Raw genomic sequence first — 20,905 nt, forward strand, 5'->3', positions numbered from 1 at the left:
TTCTACATAGTGTTGGGCTTTTAAATATGGACACTAGCCCCTCAAGACCTTGCAACACAATGAACAAATACAAAGCTTTTTTACTCTTAGGATGCACACTCTGGAAGTAAACAGGCAGATAATTCTAAAGCTTCCCCCACTCTTTCTTGCGCAGTTCATTTCTCTTGATTTTCCCACTGATCGTCTTTGGCAGATGTGGCACAAACTCCACCTGTTGGACGAGATCAGAATTAGCATCTGGGAAAAGGGAAGATTTGTAGAGCACCGTATGTGGCCAAATGTGCCCCACCCCTCCAGACACACACCCAAAGGTGGTTTTTAAAAAATTAGATTTTGCTCAAAAAGTTCCCTTAGGCTGTTTAGGAGATGTGGGAGCCGTTTTGCCATCTTTTGTCCCCCTACATCTTGGCCTCCAAAATCTGGGTGAGGGAAGATATGTCAGGATTTAAGAAGGGAGAGGTAGGGCAGCCATAAGGATCTTTGAGTCCCGAAGGCAACTTGATGGCATATAACAACAACAACAGCAACATGGGGCAGACCAAGGCTTGTGTAGTATCTGGGAGCAGACAGGAAGCCAGTATTGAGACTTGAATAGGGATGTTATTTGGCCACCAGATCTTAGCTCCCAGAATTCTCCAGACAGCAATAGTCACTGCCCAGGGTGGTGGGGGAATTCTGGCAGTTATCCAAAAAAGAAACATCCCAAGTTTGGGGCCAGCTCATGACTTACCTTTCTAGGATACTTGTAGGGAGCAGTGACCTTTTTGACATGGTCCTGTAGTTCCTTAATCAGTGCTTCTGGATTATGGGACGCATAGTCTGGTGCCAAAACCACAAAAGCTTTCACAACCTTAAAACATAATTACATTTGATCAGAGAGGTTTCGCAGCATCCTTATTTGAGCAGGTGATAAACTTGCATGGGTCAAGAAGTATGTGTTATACCTTGTTGGCCAGCTGAGGAGCAACTTCAGATCCTTAAAGCTGATTTTTGCATGTAAGTATTTTTCAGGGACTAAGCCAGCTTAATCTCAAGTGTGCCAATTTAAGTGTCATGAGGATCGCTGCTTGTCTATCCCAGTATCAAAAGCTCAGTGTGATTCATGCCACTGAACTTGAAAAATATAACATTTTTAAACAGTAGCTCTTAGAATCCCACAGCCAGTTACCAGAGGTAACTTGCAAACTCTGATTTTGTGACAGGCATTCATTATAGACTGTGTGTACTTCAGAATTCTTTTTTTTCTTTTTAATTGTACAGTTGGTGTGAACAAAAAAGGCTTTTTGGCATTTTGTTTTCTGCTGTGACAGATGCTCTGCAAAAAATAAATGGCATTCGGAATGGGGGCAGGTTCCTATGCCTTCTGCAGACACGCAAGTTTCTTGTCTGCAAATTTTATCCTTCAGTTAGTTTGGTAAGTGGTTGCTATAGAACAAAAAGTTCTCAAAAATTCCAGTCACTGAGAATAAAAGATTTAAACTTGGTGCCTTTTGCATTTGTACATGTGAGCCGGCTTAGGTCCCACAACTGAAAGGTGGCTCAGAAATAATTTTTTTTAGAATGTACATGTGTGTGTATACTTGCTGAGTTAAATGTATTAAAGAACACAACAAGGACTAGGGTTGTGTGTGGGTTGAGGCCAATTCAGGGTGTTGGAATGAATTCCTGCAGAGTGATTGATGTGTCAATTTGTGCCCAGGATTTGAATTAATTTGTAAAACCTCCCGTTGATTTTTTTTCCATTGAAAAATGACCAAAGGTATAACCATTTTGTTTTGATCTCACATGTATGGAATTTAGAGACACTCAATCCTAAGGGTAAATCCACTCCTTAAATCTCTTACTTACCTTGAAAGCCCTTTCAGGGTTGCTATTAGTTTTGACACATAATAACAAGATCCTAAAGGTGGGCGCTCCAACGCTAGAGGAATTGAAGAGAAAACTGGGCAACCCTCTGTCAGATCTGCTTTGACTTGGATTCCTGCCTTGAGCAGGGGTTTGGGACTTGATGGCCTTCTTGATGGCCCTTCCAGCTCAATGACTCTATGAACAGGGTAGTAAACCTGCTAAATTACAGGGACTTGCATACTGGGCATTTTTAAATTTTGCTTGTAAAAAGTCTGGACCAATCTATGCCCCACTGGATTTGATTTATGCTCCAGATCGAAATCAGTTTGTTAAATCTGCTTTTGTCTCCATCCTGGACCAAATCTGGCCATTTCACTTGTGGTCTGAACATCTTAATCTGAATCTGATTGGCTTTAAAAGGAAATCAGACAAATTCATGGAGGATAAAGCTATCAGAGGTGAAAAAAGCTGGCTGCAAGAAGAGCCAGTTTAGAAGAAAATAGTTTTTTCCCATCCAGGCTTTTGTAGCTCTTTCGCTGGGGAGCACGAACCAGACTCCTGTCCTATGTGAGACCTTGCAGTGATCCAGTGGATTGGCCACTGTGGAGAAGGATGCTGAACTAGAAACTCCTTTGATCTGGCCAGCCTGGTTTCTCTTATGTTTTTAGCTGGCAGTGATGCATTTACTCTGAAGGCAAGGGAATACTGGTTGCACAGAAGAACATCTTTGTTTGTGAGGGATCTCATGCTGCTGATGGTGTTGAGGGTTGGCCAGCACTCAGTTAGACAACGTCATGCAGAAGGCCTCTGGTTCAGTCCTCTCATCTGCTCTGGATCCCAAGATGTCCTGGTAGGGCTAGTAAAGATGGTTGTCTTGTGTCTTTGGAGAACTACAGTGGTGCCCCGCATAATGAGCGATTCCTTTAACGACGAATCCGCATAGCGATGAGGTTTTTGCGATCGCAAAAGCGATCGCATTACGATGTTTTTAATGGCAAAAAATCACTTTGCGATGATTGGTAAGGTGTTTCGCTTACCGATTTTCGCATAGTGATGTTTTAAAAACAGCTGATCGGCGGTTCCAAAATGGCCACCCGCTGTGTTTTTGCGCCCTTTCCTTGCTTACCGGGCAGCGAAAATGGCGGTCGTATGGAGGATTTTCGCATAATGGTGAGTTTTAAGCCCATAGGAACGCATTGAAGGGGTTTCAATGCATTCCTATGGGCTTTTTTGTTTCGGATAGCGACGATTCCGGATAGCAACGATTTTTCAGAACAGATTATCGTCGCTATGCGGGGCACCACTGTACTGCTAATTAGTAGATGGAGCAGTGGTTAAACTCAACAGCAGATCGCACAGTCTAAATATTCAGCCAATTCGAGATCTATTCGAGTCATTTGCTAGAGCCAGGAAAGACGACTGGGGGGCCTAACACTGAGAGAGGCCTGAAAAGAACGAACAAGAAACCGGGCCTTCTCGGCAGTGGCCCCTCGGCTGTGGAACAGCCTTCCATCAAAGATCTGCCTGGCTCCCTCGCTGGGTGTTTTTAAGAGCCAACTTAAGACCTGGCTCCTTCCTGTCAATACTTGATTTTTGCTTTTTTGTTTAATTTCCATCTACACTTTTCCCGTTTTGATTAATACTTTATTGTCGATTTAATTGTTGCTTTAACTGTTTTATGAATAATTTTATTGTAAGCCGCCCTAAGTAGACATTGTCTAGAAGGGCGGGATAAAAATCAAATAAATAAATTAAATAAACATTCCTTGCCTGCAAGTCCTTTGTTTACATGCATCCAAGTCTGTAATATATATATATATATATTTACCTCTCCTCTGACGGGATCTGGGCTGCTAACGACTGCTGATTCTACCACAGAGGGATGCTCTATCAAAGCGCTTTCCACTTCAAATGGCCCAATCCGGTATCTTTATTAAAAAAAAAAAAGAGAGAGAGAGAGAGAGAGAGAGAGAGGCCTTTGATGGACAGGTTGTTATATAGCTTATGATAAACAGTGAGAAGCATAATATTATATAGGCTGCAAACTTGGCTCATGTTACCCAGCAGAATTGATGACATCATCTGCTCTTCCTATGAACCAGAAGTAGCCTTCTTCATCCCTCATCCCTCTGTCCCCAGTGACATAGAAGCTCCCACGAATGGTTGAAGCTGTTCTTTCTGGATCGTCCTGGCACGCGTGAACAGATATTAGCGAAAGCGTTAATTGGCTGATATAAAGAATTGGAATGGAGGAGTATTTTTTAAGAAACATTGGCCTGAAATCCTGTTGCTTACCATAGTTACATTCCAACTGGAGTAGGCTCGTAGAATCAATGGAACTTACAGAGTGAACTTACAGACCGATGCTCTACTTTTGAATTGCTATGCTAAGCAACAGTATTTTGGTCCTTGTAATTTGAAAGATAAATATACACAGCTTGTTTAAAGAAACCAGATCGCCTAATAGCATAAAATTCAATGGAGAATGAAAATAAAAATTAACAGTACAGAAAAAGAGCACGTATAAAACTACAGAACCATAACATCCAGGAGGAGTACAGTAATTACTTTAGGCAATTACTTTTCATTTTCCAGTATGATTTGGTATCAGTGTTACTTTTTGTTGGCTCTGTGACCATATAACGAAAATCGTTAGTTTTTTGATCGTTAGTTTGCCTAACATTCATATGACCAGGCCTGTTGGAATGGTTGAAGAAATGTAGTGAACAAGCCAACACATTTATTTTATTGAATGGAATGCCAATGAAACTGTGAACAACATTGGGCTGGGACTTGGGAGATGAGGTTTATAGTTTGTAGTGTTCCACAGGTGACCCTGAGTTAATCGCAGTCTCACCTTGGCTTACCTGGTAGACGTTGTGGGGGAAAAAGTAGGAAGAAGGAGAGCTGCCTCCACCACCTTCTGGTCAGCTGCAGAAAGGCGAGAAATATAGTCTCTCTTGAATTCTTACCGCATATTGAATGAAAAGGCAAAATGGCCTGTTCGGTTTTATTCGGATAGCAATGTCTCCTTCTCTTCCAGGGGGCACAATGTTTCCGTCCTCATCTATTATCTAAAAGCAAATGGTAAACAAGGCAGATGACAGTTAAAGAGGATATTGTTATTTTTGAATTTACGGGTCACAGATTTGAATGGGGCAAAGGAGCTGTGGGGCACCAGGTCCAGCATCTTGGAGCTAAAAAAAGACCCCTATTTGAAATCTAGTGGAAGTGCCCAGTGCCTAGTCACTGTAGCTGCTGTTGCTCTGTGTCCCTTCTGACTCACAATGCCCGCTATGAGCGAGCGACTTCTGACCCAGCCTACCTTGCTTGGGTCTTGCAAACCCAAGGCTGTGTCTTCCTTCATAAGCCAATCCACCTCACATTTGGGCTTTCTCTTTTCTTGCTGCCTTCCACTTTTCCTAGCATTCTTGTCACAGCAAATAATAGCCCAAGGGTTCGTTTGAAAGTGTGGGCAGAGAGGGAGTTGTAGCCCCACTCTGCTGCTTCTGGCTGTCTCCATGGACAGAGGGACTGCCTGGAGTTGGAAACCTCAGCTACGGTGTGTGTGTGTGTGTGTGTGTGTGTGTGGGTCTCCATGTCACTGGAGGTTCTGAGATGGTCCTGGCTGGACACTCTAGACCAGTGGTCCCCAACCTTGGGCCTCCAGATGTTCTTGGACTGCAACTCCCAGAAGCCTTCACCACCACCTCTGCTGGCCAGGATTTCTGGGAGCTGAAGTCCAAGAACATCTGGAGGCCCAAGGTTGGAGACCACAGCTCTAGACGCAGCACCCTGGCTCTTCTCCACACAGCCCCTCTCCCTGCGGGATCAGTGACAGGCTGGGGTGTGAAGCTGCCCCCCCCGGTCAAGTCAACTTCCCCCCCCCCCCCCGAATGCCTGCACTGAATCCAGATAAATCCATTGCAAGGAACTTCCTTCAAAAGCTGAAAGGTGTGTCACAGATTTAATTGCAAAGTCGTTTGGGAGAGGAGATGCACTCTAGCCGTGGGAAAAGAAGAAGCAGCAAAGTGTGGGATGAAAATGCCAGTTGAATGCCCTTATACTGCCGGCAGCAACCATGCTTTCGGTGGGCCATTTGGATTTCTTAGCATGAGAAAAAACCCACACAATTGCAGGGAAGCCACCAAATGAGAGTATCATAGCTTGCTGGGGAATCTCAGAGGGCCAGCAGGCCCAGGAAGGTCTGTGACTTCACCTTCTCCTCTCTTGAACATGATGGATCAATGACCTGAGTTAACGCAGGTACAAACCTCTAATGGGGACACCTGCTAGAGGCCTGTCCTTATGCTGGGTAGTGCCGGACAGAAACAATCTATTCAAATTTGTTCCACTTCCTCTGCCTTCTACTTAATTCTCTCTCCCTTCATCTAGTCCAGCCCAGTGCCTTGATCAAGTTTATGTATCTAATGCATCCAATCTGCCCCTGTTCAAAGAAGTTTCTTGACGGGATTTCTCTCCTTTGTAGAAATGAATGAGATAACACAGGAAACACTGGAGGGCAAATAAAGAGCCAACAAGTAAAGATGAGCAAACACGACTTAAGACGTTTGTCTAGAAAAGAAACCATTTTGAATTCTTACAATATGTGGGGTGTCGCCCCCCCTCCACTTCCTTCCCATTGTCTCTCCTTGTTCATTTCCCAGGGATTTCTGACTAAACTGAATGTTGGACCAGAGAGATCCTTGGCCTAAACCAGCACCCCTCCTCTTATGTTCCCCCAGTCTCTCCTCCTGCATCTCTCGTTTCCCATACCTTTCCTTCTCCAGGGATGGCCAGCGCTGCACCAACTTTACACTGGGAAGGGATCCACTGGTGGGTTTTGAATCCCATGAAAATCCGAAATGACTCTTACTGAGTTACAATTTAATCAGGTTCAGCCCCAGGGATTGGCAGTTCAGGGTGTCCGCCCAGGGCCCATGGCCTTACCCACAGATTTTCTTGCCACCACTCCTTTGATGCTCCCGCCTCCCATTCATCTACCCTCTCTGAGCACTGCAAGCAAGGAGCCACAAGAGTGTGAGGTGGCCGTATCCACCTCCTTTGCATTCTCGCTCTGGGTGGTTGTGGGGGGCGGAGGCAGAGGAAGAGGGCTAATGAATGGGTTACAGGGGCAAGGTGAAGGGTGTGTGTGTGTGTGTACACACACACACACAATCAGAGCAGACCACAAATGAGCCAGTGCTGCATATGGTACCTGAGTGTCATAAGCAGGAGAAGGTTTCCCCATGGAACCCGGTTTAATCCTCATCCCTTTGAAAGTTCCACAAACCAGCACCTATTTGAAGGAGATAAAAATAAAGAAGGCCTTATATTAAAGACTTGAAAGAGTTTCATATCTCTGTGTTTGCGTGTGTTGCCCGGGTGCAGCCTGGTGACCTCCTTTACTCAGAAACTGTTACCACACCGAAGGCTGAATGATGGTTATTTATTAAACCCCCCCATGCAAACGCAGTTACATATTAATAAGGTGATTAAATGTTTAATTCGGGGGTGAGAAACCTTCTCATCCCAGAGGTCTCGGATAATGAAATCCTGAAATGATTGATTGTCCAAGGGACTGCAGCTTCTCAAACCCAAAATCTCCGGAAGGTCAAAAGTTGCCCTTCCCTGACCCTGTATTTGCAGCCCTCGACGCACCGGCATAAACAGGATCTTGCTTTATATATGAGAATATGAGATTTGACGACAGCTGTGTGGAGGCAGTAAGAGTCTGCACGGTCCTCACAGACATACGACAGAGCTTACCGTTTCGGTCTGCCCGTAGCCTTCATAGATGTCAAGCCCCGTTTCTTCCTTCCATTCCTCCATCACTTCAGGGTTCATGGGTTCTCCCGCACTCAGACAGTGTTTCAGGCTGTGGAATTTGTAACTTTGGATAAAACAGGAGAAAGGAGAAAAGGAAACGTGTAACTCGTTAATTGGAGAGAATGGTTGGACAAACCTCATCACCCATCTCCAGAAAAGGACAAAAGCCTATCCCACAGCCATAAATACTGCACTCCCAAAGCCAACTACACCAGAGCACAGAGTGCTGTCCTCTGAAGATGCCGGCCACAGAGACTGGCGAAACGTTAGGAAGAACAACTTTCAGAACAGGGCCAAAGAGCCCGAAAAACCCACAACAACCATTAGATCCCGGCCGTGAAAGCCTTCACGAATAAACTGGAGAGAAGCTCGTAGAGCTTGAAGAGTGAATGAGTGGGTTTCTTAACAATCAATCTCTTGGGTTTGGTTTCTTCCCCTCCCCCCTTCCCCACCATTACAGAAGGCAAAAGGAAAGACAGAAGGGACAGCCTGACACGACATCCATCCAGCCTAGGATTGCCAACTCTGACTGGCAGCAGCTCTCCAGGGTTCTAAGCAGGGTCTTCTTCGTAGCCCCACCTGGAGACCTCTGGTGGTCTCCCACCTGAGTAAGAGCCAAGCAGCCAAAAATCAGAGGAGAGGCATGCAAAACCCTTCAAGCTGCTGTAAATGGAGGTGTCTGTAGCAGGCAGGCAACAGTTCACTGTTTGGGTACATGATGGGAACCGCAAGCCAACAACTTTGAGAGAGCCGTGGGCACCCACTTTGGATTTACTGGTTTATAATGATTGGCTCTCGTTGCTAATTTGTCTAAAGAACATCACGTATAGACGGTGTCTGTTCTTAATGCTTCTTTTCCAGTTAGGAGGGGAAATGGCAAGGAAGGCTGCACTGTTATGCCCAATCAATGACTGATTCCATTCCACCATCTCTGTAGCCTACGGCAATGGTTCCCAACCTTGGGCGAGCCAGGTGTTCCTGGACTACAACTCCCCAAAAATAGTGAGTGCTTCTGGGTCTTGCCGCCCAAGAACTCTTGAGTTACTCAAAGATGGGGACAATTGATCTAATCGAAATCCCCTTCCAAACGATAGCCCCCTGCCCTGATCCGAATGATGGCTTAGATGCTAGGAATCATTTGCAACAGCTTTTGAACTTTCTCCCTCTTCCCTCACACAACAGGAACATAATTAAAGCATCTAGTTTAACTTTGAAACAAACAACAGTTCCATGTCACACGTAAACTCAAGGAACTGTTCTAAGCAAACTTAGTTTATCAATGAGTATCAGAAACCACAAGCGGAAAGAAATTAATCTGCTTTGCTGAGCGCAAGCAATGGTTGCCCAAGTTTGGGCATCAAAAATACCTGCACTTTGTTTCAGAGTAAAAGAAGCTTTTCAGGTCCTCTGTTTATATTTAAAAGGAAAGAAGTATTAGAGGACTGTGCAGAGTTAAAATTGATGCAAGTTATTCCCAACAATAATTTAACAATGGCTCAGATTGTTATCTGAACAAGATCACAGTGGAAACAATACCAATATTTGAACCTGTGAAATCACGAGGAACAAGCGCGTCTTTACCTGCTTAAATTGTGATGAACCAGCATCCGATAAGCTGTTGGAGGAGAACAGAATGTTGTTACCGGAAACCTTGACAGAGTCTAAAGGGAGACAAAAGACAGAGCTTAAGGACACCAACTCACGTTTAATGCTGGGTACAAACCCAACCTTTATTTTCTTTTTGCAGAATATAACATTGGGGAGACAACAACAGAAGAGAGCGGAAGGCAAGGAGATGTATGTTGTTTATTACACAGTTTTAATGACATTGCTATGACCAATAGGATCTTTATGTTCACACAAATTACAGTGGTGCCTCACAAGACGAAAGTAATTCGTTCCGTGAGTAGCGCTGTCTTGCTAAATTTTCGTTTTGCGAAAAGCGGTTTCCTGTAGGAATGCATTGCAATGCATTCCTATGGGTACCTCGCAAGACAAATGAATTATTTTTTCTTGTGAGGCATCAGTCTTGTGAAAAAAAATCGTCTTGCAAAGCACGGCCATGGAAGAAGCAGTCTTGCGAGGCACCACAGCGATTGCAAAAACCGTCTTGGGTTTTTCGTCCCGCGAGGCGTTCGTCTTGGGAGGCACCACTGTATTGCCTTTTACTACATTTTGTTTCAAACGGCATTCCAGAGTCTTCAGATGGGCAGTCCAACTCTTTAAAATATTATAAATGCTAAAATATGTGCACCAGTACTTTGAAATACAGTGGTGCCCCACTAGATGATTGCCTTGCAGGATGTGGAAATCACTAGACAATGGGTTTTTGTGAGCGCTATAGTGCTTCGCAAACCGCCTTTCCCTATGGGTGATTTTCGCTGGACAATCTTTCGTTCCGCACCTCGCAAGACATTTTCCCCCCTGGGACCGATGCCTCACTAGACAACGTTTTTGACAGATGATTGGCAGTTCGCAAAACGGTTTCCCTATGGGTGATCTTTGCTGGATGATGACGATTCTTTCCTATTGGAACACATTAAATGGATTTCGATGCATTCCAGTGGGGAACCGTGCTTCGCTAAACAATGTTTTCACAAGACAGTGATTTTGACAGAACGGATTAACATTGTTTAGTGAGGTGCCACTGTAACTGGAGGAGTGGTTAACAACCAGGTGGGCCTGAGAATCTCGACCCTTTTGATCTTTCTGGGCAAATACTCTTCGATTACGTTCTCCAAATCCTTTCCATGATGGTTCTGTGCTGGCTTCAGGAGACATGCACACCTAAAAGCCAATTTTTGGCACGTATATACTCAAATCTAGATTTCATCGGAACAAATTTTTTGGAACAAAAATACAAGCGTTCCCTTTCCTATGAGCGTCCTGACAGATCAGGACTAATTCCTAAAGCAGACATCGTTCTTGGGAATAATGTAGTTTCTTTAAGAACTCTTTAATCCATCCAGTGCTAACCACTGCTTAATGTAATGGTTAGTACTAGATGAATTTGAGTTGCTGAAGTCTCTATCAGCCATGAAACATGCTAGCTATGCTGGCTGGGGGAGTGATAGTTACAGAAGGGTAACTATTCTAAGCTTTGGCATGAGGTTCTTATCTGCCTCCTCCAGAGCTAAACTTCCAAACTTCCAAACACTCTGTGTTTGGACAGGGTGTCTGAACTCACAAACCAGCTATGCATAGTGCTTTACACACACAATCACCATAGCTCTGTGCCACAGAAGTAGGGAAACAAAACAAGACATTTAGCTATGAAACAGGGCTTGACTTTTTATTCAGAAACTCAAGCCTAGCTTCTAAACCATGGTTAGCATAAACCATGGTTAGCATAAACCATGGTTTGGCATGATGTTTCAGTTCAGCCAGTGCCCCAATCCTAGTAAAAAGTAGGATGAGACGTGGTGCTTGTGGACACGGGTTGGGTTGCAAACAAGCTGCATACCATAGCAGTCAGAAGACTGTCAGATTCTACTTATTTTATTTTTATTTATTACATTTATACCCTTCGTTTGCATGAAAAGATAGCATTCAACGTGGCTTACAAACTTCTTAAAAGAATATTGAAAAAACAAAGCCCCATTTAGCTAAACAATAATAAAATCATGCAAGCCAAGCCCATTATAAACTATTACAATCAATTACATATTTTTAAAACCATTAAGAAAGGATACAGCTAAAACAACACAGCAGGGCAGGTTTAGATACCACATGATAGCCTAAAAAGATACGTTATTTCTTCCGTTCTGACAAAACAGTCAGATTCTATGGGTCCCACTAGAGCGTCAGTATCTTCACCTATTTGGTTGTGTGAACTGGTCTTAAGATCATGCTAAAAGAAAGTTGTTGTTTTGCACAAATACAGGTATGCCTGTTACTTACCTCTAGGACAGGCTTTGGCTCAAAACGTGGCATGCTGTGTACAAACACACACGCTCCTTGGATCCAGGGTGCAAAAACACTGCTCCATGCTGATTTTGCCCAGCCTGTGTCTGACGTGTTCCACATTACGTCCAAGGGGGTCAAATCAAGCCAATATCTAAGGCAAAGGAAGGCAGTATATCCAAAGTTACTTTTGCAAAGGAGATCAATTGCTGTCATGTAGTGACATCTAGGTAAAGGTAAAGGTTCCCCATGACATTTAGTCCAGTCGTGTCCAACTCTAGGGGGCGGTGCTCATCCCCGTCTCCAAGCCGTAGAGCCAGCGTTTGTCCATAGACAGTTTCCGTGGTCACATGGCCAGCACAACTAGATACCTTCCCACCGTGGTGGTACCTATTTATCTGCTTGCATTTTTACATGCTTTCGAACTGCTAAGTTGGCAGGAGTTGGGACAAGCGACCGGAGCTCCCTCTGTCGCATGGATTAGATCTTATGACTGCTGGTCTTCCGATCTTGCAGCACAGAGGCTTCTGCAGTTTAACCCCCAGCGCTACCCATGTCCCTTTTGACATCTAGAAGACTGCAAATCTCAAGTTACTGTTAACCACTCAACACTGGTAATATGAATGATTTGCTTTGAATTAGATATTCACTTTGAATATTTAATTGGAACATAATACCAAATTGGTTGTTGTGGGTTTTTCGGGCTTCTTGGCCGTGTTCTGAAGGTTTTTTTTCCTAACGTTTCGCCAGTTTCTGTGGCCGGTATCAGAGACTGGCGAAACGTTAGGAAAAAACACCTTCAGAACACGGCCAAGAAGCCCGAAAAACCCACAACAACCATTAGATCCTGGCCGTGAAAGCCTTCGCGAATACATAATACCAAATTGTTGTGCCTTCCTGCTTTGAATGTGTTTTTGATATTACTTTTGTTTCCCGTTTTGTGTGTGTGGTGTGTGATCCTTTTTAGTATTTGTATACTTATTTATTTTAGCTTTAAATATTGCCTTTCAATAATGGAAACCACCCTGGGTCCTTTTTAAGGAGAAAGGCAGGGTAAAAATATTTTAAACAAACGAATTGCAAACTTTTACACTGACAATAATTTGGTGAGTCTGAGCCTTACTCGTTTCCGAGTAGATTCAGGACTACAGGCAGTATCTTCCAGTCTCAGAGTGCTTTTCTTGAATCTACCAGTAGATCAGATGCAAAGCAAGGAAATACAAGCAACCTACAAATTCGTCCATACTTTCCATTTACACCGAGTCCAAGTCCGTGACTGCCATGAGAATGTTCGGTCATTTTGGGAGTGCCGGTTGAGCCACTGGTGAAGTAGATTGCCATGGGCTCATGGCTCTTGGTGGCTGTACAGCTGTGCTCAGCAGGTGCAATTCTGAAAGACAGAGCATGTAAAACTGCATGAAGGAACCAAAACCTTTGAATGCAGACTTTTGCCAATACTAATTCCTCCCACGGGACTACAGGTAGGGGTGACTGATTTCCCCGTTCTATTCTTTCTTGTTCTCTACCCATAAAACTGTATCAGAGCAAAATTGAGCACACAGCTTTTTCGCAGAAAAGTTCATCTCTGGTTACCTTGAGATTTCCTCATTTCAGGAGCATAATTTAGGTGAGAAAAATCACTCTCCCAGAGAGAGCATTTGCCTCCTGCCCTTTTTGTCATTTCGTGCTAGAGAGCCATGCGTGCATTCAATCTTCAAGAAAAGATGCTTTTCTTTGAGATTTTTCTCCAAGAAATCTTTTAAGAAAATTTAAAGAAATCCACTTCACTGTTACGAGCATCCATATTGGAATGAATTTGTTTCTTTCTTCTGAGTGCTAATTGAAAGTTAATTGAAGGAGGCTCTGGCAGAGCTATGAGCTTCAAATGTGACGTATCAGAGCAGTGAGTTCTGTGGCTGATAGAAAGCAGTGCTAAAAATAAACCATACAGTGGGGTCTTGACTTGAAAACTTAATCCATATTGGAAGGCGGTTCTCAAGTCAAAAAGTCTGTAAGTCAAGTCTCCATTGACCTACAGTGCATTGAAAACCGATTAATCCTGTAACAGGCCGTTTTTGTTCCATTTTGGTTTTTTTCTGGTCTGTAAGTCAAGTCTCAGGCTGCAAGTCAAACCTAAATTTTGTGGCCAGAGAAGTCTGTAACTCAAAAAGTCTGTAAGTCAAGCCGTCTGTAAGTCAAGGGTCCACTGTACTTTCAGGAAAGGCAGAAAGGAGTGGAGAGTCATGGAAAAGAGCACTATACTAAGGGGGACAAGAAAAATGTCGTGTGGATGGTGGGAAAAACACAGTAGCCTGAGTTACTGTGAAACATGGTATTTTAATAAGCACACATGCTCTTTCTGGAAGAGCCCCTAGGGACAGTAGGATGCTCTATAATTATCCCTATCCCCTTAAACATCTTTCCCACCATAGAATTTCTGCTTATAGGTCTGATGTCACAGCCATTGAGTTTAACTCATAGAACCTTTGATTTGTTAAACAAGGAATCCCTTGAACTTCCAACGTTCCCTTCAGGACAAACGTGTCCCCTCCATCCGTCCAACTGGCAGGTCTTCATACTTACTTCAACAAGTCGTTGAAGTGCAGCCAGCCTTCCCTAGGTTCCTGTGACACAATTAGTTTACATTCTAGAGATGGGCATTTGGAAGCAACCGCCTCTACAGTCGGGGCCAGAATGTGGTCTGTAATTATACACCTAGCCTTAGATGCCTTTAGTCGGTAGAGAAGATCTTTCTCGGTCAGCTGCGTTGTCCCAGGAATAAGGATTGTTCCTAATGGGAGAATCAAATTAGAAACATTAATAATAACCTTATATCACTTCAGAAGGCTGTGACATTAGTTTTCTTTGGACACAAGAGCCCCGGTGACTGGGTGGCTCTGAGAAGCAGTGTTACACACAGGCTAAAACAAAAGCCTAACATTGGGAAGCTCTGGGTTCAAATTCACAGTCACCTTCGAATATGTGAAGGACATTTTGGGTAATCATAGTCTTATAGTTTGCTGCACTTTAGAGCATTTCCATTAGGATAAAGCCAGCGGCGAGGCATGCGTGGTTCAAGCCAGAAGGAATAAAGAGACAAGAATGTATTAAATATGAGGAAAATTTGGCTGGTGCAAATCAAAAACCCAGATCCTACCATTTCTCACAGGCACATTTATTTATTTGGGTGCCTTCCTTACTAGTAGATATCTGATTGAGAAAGCCACTGGCAGCTATTGAACTTTATGGTTTAAAAAAATGTTGCATGTCAGAATAGCATTGAATCTGAATTTTCACACAGCCTTGACGCTCCTTGGATGACCAGTCACTCTTCTTTTAACCTAACTCACAGAGAAGTTATATGCCACTAGACATCGATGGGCCATCATTATGTGGTAACACTGTGGGGCCCTTTTATCAATGCGCTTGGCTGAAAAGAGTAGACCTTTGGTTTAGATGGGCGGGATAGAAATCTAATAAATAAATATAAATAAATAAAACGTTGGCTGTGCTTCTGACGTCCCCTCGGCTCTGCCTAAAATGATACTGGTCTCTGCAGCACCAGCCTCCACGGGCACCAACCACCAATGTGTATGGAGGTACTTCCAGTCACAAGTGCAGAAATAATAGCAACTAAAAGCAATGTTTCCAAAACAAAACCACTGGCCAGAATGTCGTAGAGACTGTTCAGCTGCCAGCCACCAAACAACAGAACTGGAAAGGACAGGTTTTGATCACGGATGCAGAGACGTGTTCCTCTTGTTCCCTCTTCGTCTCTGGCAACCGGGCCTACCGTGGTCTAGTTGGCAGCCGGATGATGCGACTGCGTACCTGTTCGGATGCAAGCCACGTTCAAGAGCCACCATTCTGGGATTCGGGGCAGAATTAAGATCACTCGATCTCCCTTCTGCAGGCCACACTGTTCCGAAAGCACCCGGGCTGCTTTCTTGGACGCGAGAGCCATCTCGACAAAGCTCCACTGAACTTGGTCTCCTTCCTCGCTGACCCACCACAAAGCCGGATTCGAAGGCCGCCTTCCTCCCTGGTGGAAGACAAGAGCCAGCTGAATCAAGACTTGCACTCTTGATCCTGAAGTTGAAAGGAGTAGCTCTGGTGTCTAAGGTCATCAACAGATGGAGCTGCTCAGTTGCCATGGCTCCAGCTAACTGGACAGCGATTCAGAGGGACTGGGTCAACTGAGCCAGGAGGGCCACCAGCAGTGACCCAGAGAAAGGCTGGACTGAGGCTGTGAGCCTTGCGAGGATGAGAGAACTGAGCTTTTCGGCAGTGATGCCATGGTCTCCGCTGAGCTGCCTAGCTCTAGCCATCTTCTGTTGGTACTGCTGTTGCTGCTCATGATGAAACTGGCCACAGAAGGCATTTCTATTTCCCTGGGTTATAAAATAGGTAATTAAAGGCACCTTGCCATTCCCCTTTTTTGTTGCTAGTGCTATTTTAATACAGTGGTGCCCTGCTTGATGACGATAATCTGTTCCAGGAAAATTGCTGTTAAGCGAAATCGTCGTCAAGTGGAAAAAAAAACCCCACTGGAATGCATTGAAAACCGGTTAATGCGTTCCAGTGGGGAAATACCTCACCATCCAGCGAAGATTGCCCATAGAGAACTTTGTCATGGTGTGATGCATTTTTTTTCTAGGATGGCTACTTGTATAACTGCCAAAAAAGGAGAGCATGCCTCAGCCCCCAAAAAAGCTCAGATCTGCTAAATTTTCCATATGCTGCTTTATGTAGAGATGCAAAATAAATACTCATTTTTGCAGTCTAAAGGGAGTTACAGTGCATCTCACCCAAGTGGACAAAACTGCCCAGGCATCCTATGTGCCCACCGAGGCTGTTGCCCCAGTACTGCTAACTGTGGCTGGGAAATTTCAAGGCTCCCTGATTTCATCCCTGCAGTATTTTAGATTCAAATCAGACTTTGACTGAACATCTCTTCAGAATTCCTCTGTAATAGAAGAGGTGCGGTCAAATGTTCTGGTTTTTTTTTTTTAACTACTGTGGAGGTTTGTCTTTCCAAAGGCAATTTTTTTTAACTCCGTAAAACCATTGGGTTACCCCCCCCCCCAAGCCTGCTGATACCTCCATCTTATGAGTATATAGATCCATTTTTGCTCCACAAGGACCCTACACAACAAGGCTGTCATTTGCTATAGGATGGAATTTAGAGCACCCACTTAGGAGACAGCAGAATTTAAATGAAATCAATGTACTTGCTACGAATCTATGGTAGGCTTTGAAGACTGGTATATGCTTGATCATAATGAATTTGCAAAAGCATAGGGCTTTTCCAGAAGTTAAAAGGCATACGTGACAGTGAACCTATTGGAGGCTGGCAAAAGAAGAAACCCAGAAGTGGCTTCTATCGATGACCTCTACTCAAGAAACTGCAGCATGCATTGTGAAAGCATTAGAAAAGCTTGTATTCTCTCTGCTTTTGTCTTTGTTCTACCCTAGGTAGTCTGTGTCCTTGCATGCATGCTCTTATAGTTAAATAATTCCTGCGGAGAACAGTCTTTTTGCTATTAATATCACCAGGTGACCATGTACAGTAAACACTTGAAAGGAAAACATAACAGCACATTATACCATTTCTGCCTCGGCCCATTTATCCACCACATCTTTGGCAAAGTTGAAGAACTCTGGCACTTAATAATTCCTGCGGAGAACAGTCTTTTTGCTATTAATATCACCAGGTGACCATGTACAGTAAACACTTGAAAGGAAAACATAACAGCACATTATACCATTTCTGCCTCGGCCCATTTATCCACCACATCTTTGGCAAAGTTGAAGAACTCTGGCACTTCTGGCTTATACTCTAGATGGATGGATTCGTAGTCTGAAAAATTCTGCCCCGCTCGGGCTAGCTGGTGTTTGCTGAAGCATCTTGTAGAAGCTAAGCCCAGTCTCTGAAGAATCTTCCAAACCACACCTTTCTGTAGTGTCGTCAAAGCGATGAAGGCCATCATGTGTTTTCCACAATGTTGCGCATTCAGTCCACTTGTAATGAGCTGCCTATCTGAAAGGCATAAAGAGAAAAGTTGCGTAGTTGGGAGATCGGTGGCTCCTTTCGCATGCAGGAATTTTTGAAAACAACCCCACCAAAGTGTGTTGAACACAAAAGAAAGCATTCAGACTGATTCTTTCTCTCTCCCTCCACAAAACACACACACCACTCTGGAATTAACTGTTGGAATTACTACCCACCTTTGGATGATGCCTTTAAGAGGTTTCGCCTGGAAGAGACCTTTCTGGACTGGGGTGAATGTCAGTCAATCCAAGAACATCCAATTATTCCCTGTCTGCGTCAGATTTTTGAAGAGAGTCACACCTCTCAAAAAATCTGGCCCCACATCTTAGTCATATAATCTGGAGATAGTCTGAGTTGTGTATTTTATTCAGACAGTGTGAGTTAATGTAGTTAGTATGTAGTTACGAAGCTAGTTAACCAGTTAAGCTCTGTTCATGTAACCAGTCATTATTTTTTTTACAGAATGCTGTTTATTTTTATCTATTCAGAGCTATGAATAAAATAAATTTCTTCGCTCGGCCAATATGAACTTCTGAGCAAACACAGAAGACACAGTGTTTATTTGTTGCAACATTATTCCGCTTTCCCTGCAGGGATCTTAAGCACATACTTTTCTTCCTCCAGGTTTTATTCTCTCAAATGTGCCATGTAAAGTAGATCAGGCTGATATTTATTTATTAATATTTTATATTGTTGATTGTAAAAAGAGATGTAACTTTCCCAAGTCAGCTGTTTCTAAATTAATATATATTTTTCATTTTATGCTTAGCTCCTGAAGAAGGCCACTGTCGAAACTCATTGAGTCTGAGCTTTTTAGGCAAGAATAAAATCTGCATCGCCAACATTTATATACATCTTGAGACTCAGTCTCCCATTTGCCACCAGTGAATGCACTAGATCCCTCTGCCTTGTTTGACAGCATAGTATATAACATTTATGACAGCTGCTATAACAACAAGACCTAATATGATGCCCTGAATTTTAACTGTTCAAAAAACAGACTTTAGTGACTTGTTTCCACTCAATTCAGTTTCAGATTTGATGCGTTCGATGCAGCATCTGGTTGTTGTCGGGATATGTTTATTTCTTCACAAACAATATTAAGCATGCAATGGGATGAAGCAAAATCAGCCCTTAAACAGAGATTAATGGATATGGAGAGACAGGTAGATCTTAGTAGATGCCCCAATTTCAGAGCAATAGACATGCATAAATATCGTCCGCTCCCTATGGCCTACCTATCACAGCTGGAAACATATAAGTTTAGGAAAGCCTTTACTCTGGCTAGATGTGAGGCTTTCCCTTCCGCAATGCTGGAAGGCAGATTTAAGAAAATCCCGAGGGAACAGAGATTCTGTCCTTGTGGCTCTGGCGAGATAGAATCTATCGAGCACATGATGCTCAGGTGCAACAGGCATAATAAGATCCGAGGAAAATATATTACACCACTCTTAAAAGATATGGCAGGCCAATCGGATTCAGACTACTGTAATCAATTGTTAACCGACCAAAATCGGACTACTACAGAACTGGTAGCGAAATTTTGGGCGGCATGCTATAGCAGACAGACTAGACAGCTAAACCCTTAGACCTTGGCCTTACATTGCTATATTTGCTGTTTTAGATATTTTACCTTTTGTATGACTTTGTAGTGCATGCCAGTCTTTGAAGTTTTGTATTCAATTTTGTATGGCTTGATGCTGTAACAATAAAGTATATGTATATAGCTAATACAAGCAAAGGAACTTATTAAAAATAACACAAGCAATAATTTATCATTATGTTCATGCAAACTTTTGGAACATTTTTTATCTGAATTATGTGTTTATTTCATCTTGCAATCCAGGGCGAATTGAAAAGTGGTGACTGCAAACCAAAAAAAAACCAACACTAACACAGCCCCAAAAGCAGGCAGGGAGGCGGGGAAATCGCAACAACCGGTCAGTCTTTTTGGAAAAGAATCTTTTGATTTTTCACCACTGTCACCACCCCATCCCCAAAAGTTAGATCAATATGTCATCAGTAGTCTTAGCACTTTAGGGTATAACTGATCATCTCCCGTCAGCCATGATACTCTCTTAGTTTACTCTTTCTCCTAACATTCTTGGAGGGATAAACAGGAAAGACAATAACAAAGGCTAAAAGTAATAAAATAATAAAAGGCATAAGATCTGATCCAGGATATTTTCCCCCTCTCCGGCTACTTGCCTATGAAGTCTCCACTTGCTTTTATTCCTAACTTGTCATAATGTTGTCTTCTAGGGGATTTCAAAACATGTTGTTTTGTTCCCCTTTTTGTGCTAGGAGAAACTAGCCGACCTCCTTAAAGCAAGTGAAAAAAAAACTCCTAAGAGGATGGTCAGCCCCAGAAGCACAAGCAGTGAATAGACTCAGGCAAAGGAAGACTCACTTGGAAGAGTGGCCAGAAAGGATCCTCCAAACTCAACAGAGCCCTGGGACAATTCAGAGAAGGCAACTGTCCCTTTCCTCCCTCCCTCCCTTCCAGCCAACTTGCACAATGATGATAAGATCAGCCAAGTCCCACCCACGCCAGGCACAGCTGCAGTTCTAGACAAGCCAGGTTTAGGATCCTAGACCCGGGCAGTGAGTTATTAAGGGGAAACTTTAAAAAAAATACTGTACACTTATTTTGTGTATTATTTTGTGTACAGCCGATGGGCAAAGAACCGCTTGGGTGGGACCCATAAAAGCCTGGACACCCTGGTAGAAATCGTATGGCTTAAAAAAAAAAGGTCTATTCTTGTCTATGATAGAAACGAAACACTATTTTGCTTAGGGAGCGGGGCTAGAGGTTGAGAGTTCGATCCCCGGCTGGGGGGTTCCCAGAAGAGCTGCAACCCCCCCCCTCCAAGATGCCTCCAGAAGGAGCAAAGCATAAACCACTTCTGATTACTCTGCGCCTAGAAAACCCCGGAAAGGGTCGCCATAAATCGCAACTGGCTTGAAGGCACCCAGTTATTATTATTATTATAGGGTAGCCGGCCACTTGGTTCCAACATTGGGTTAAACCGGGTATTCTTGGACTGCGACTCCCAGAAGCGCTTGCCAGCACAGCTAAGCGGTGAAGGCTTGTGGGAGTTTGAGTCCAAGAACGCACCGGAGCCCGTCTAGCCACTGCCCTGTGGTTCGTCTATGGTAAAGGAACCGCGGAGGCGCCGCTCCATCCTTCGTCATCTCCATGGTAAATAGTAGAGGAAGCCTTCGCTCTCTCCGTGTGTCGCTCTGTCCCACTCGGTTTCTGTCATAAAGCCG

The 20,905-nt window shown here is 43.7% G+C and overlaps 1 protein-coding gene across 2 annotated transcripts; it reads right to left on the reverse strand.

Annotated features, from left to right (window-relative positions):
• Nucleotides 1-60: 60 nt before the first annotated feature.
• Nucleotides 61-20,151, reverse strand: LOC110082218 (acyl-coenzyme A synthetase ACSM3, mitochondrial). 2 transcript variants are annotated; one of them, XM_072982554.2, is made up of 15 exons: nt 20,043-20,151; nt 19,266-19,332; nt 17,346-17,620; nt 15,412-15,622; nt 14,164-14,371; nt 12,827-12,970; nt 11,578-11,734; nt 9,259-9,338; nt 7,618-7,741; nt 7,067-7,147; nt 4,821-4,922; nt 3,909-4,036; nt 3,677-3,776; nt 731-850; nt 61-211 (listed from the first exon to the last, which is right to left on the reverse strand). In XM_072982554.2, the coding sequence occupies exons 3-15, from the start codon at nt 17,568-17,570 to the stop codon at nt 125-127; spliced, it is 1,767 nt and encodes a 588-aa protein (XP_072838655.2). In that variant the 5' UTR covers nt 17,571-17,620; nt 19,266-19,332; nt 20,043-20,151; the 3' UTR covers nt 61-124. The 2 variants fall into 2 exon arrangements, with proteins under 2 accessions (XP_072838655.2, XP_020655253.3); XM_020799594.3 differs by lacking the exon at nt 19,266-19,332 and having other exon boundaries at nt 20,043-20,129.
• Between the last annotated feature and the right edge of the window lie 754 nt (nt 20,152-20,905).

Source organism: Pogona vitticeps, chromosome 13, assembly GCF_051106095.1.
Source record: "Pogona vitticeps strain Pit_001003342236 chromosome 13, PviZW2.1, whole genome shotgun sequence".
NCBI lineage: Eukaryota > Metazoa > Chordata > Lepidosauria > Squamata > Agamidae > Pogona > Pogona vitticeps.

Bases quoted from the DNA above. Each gene is read 5' to 3' on its own strand.
- LOC110082218 (XM_072982554.2), bottom strand. From the start codon at position 17,570: ATGATGGCCTTCATCGCTTTGACGACACTACAGAAAGGTGTGGTTTGG. The intron at 15,623-17,345 runs GTATAATGTGCT...GTCTTCCACCAG, and splicing joins AATGGGCCGAGGCAGAAATG to GGAGGAAGGCGGCCTTCGAA. The intron at 12,971-14,163 runs GTAAGTATGAAG...TCTGTCTTTCAG, and splicing joins CACTTCAACGACTTGTTGAA to AATTGCACCTGCTGAGCACA.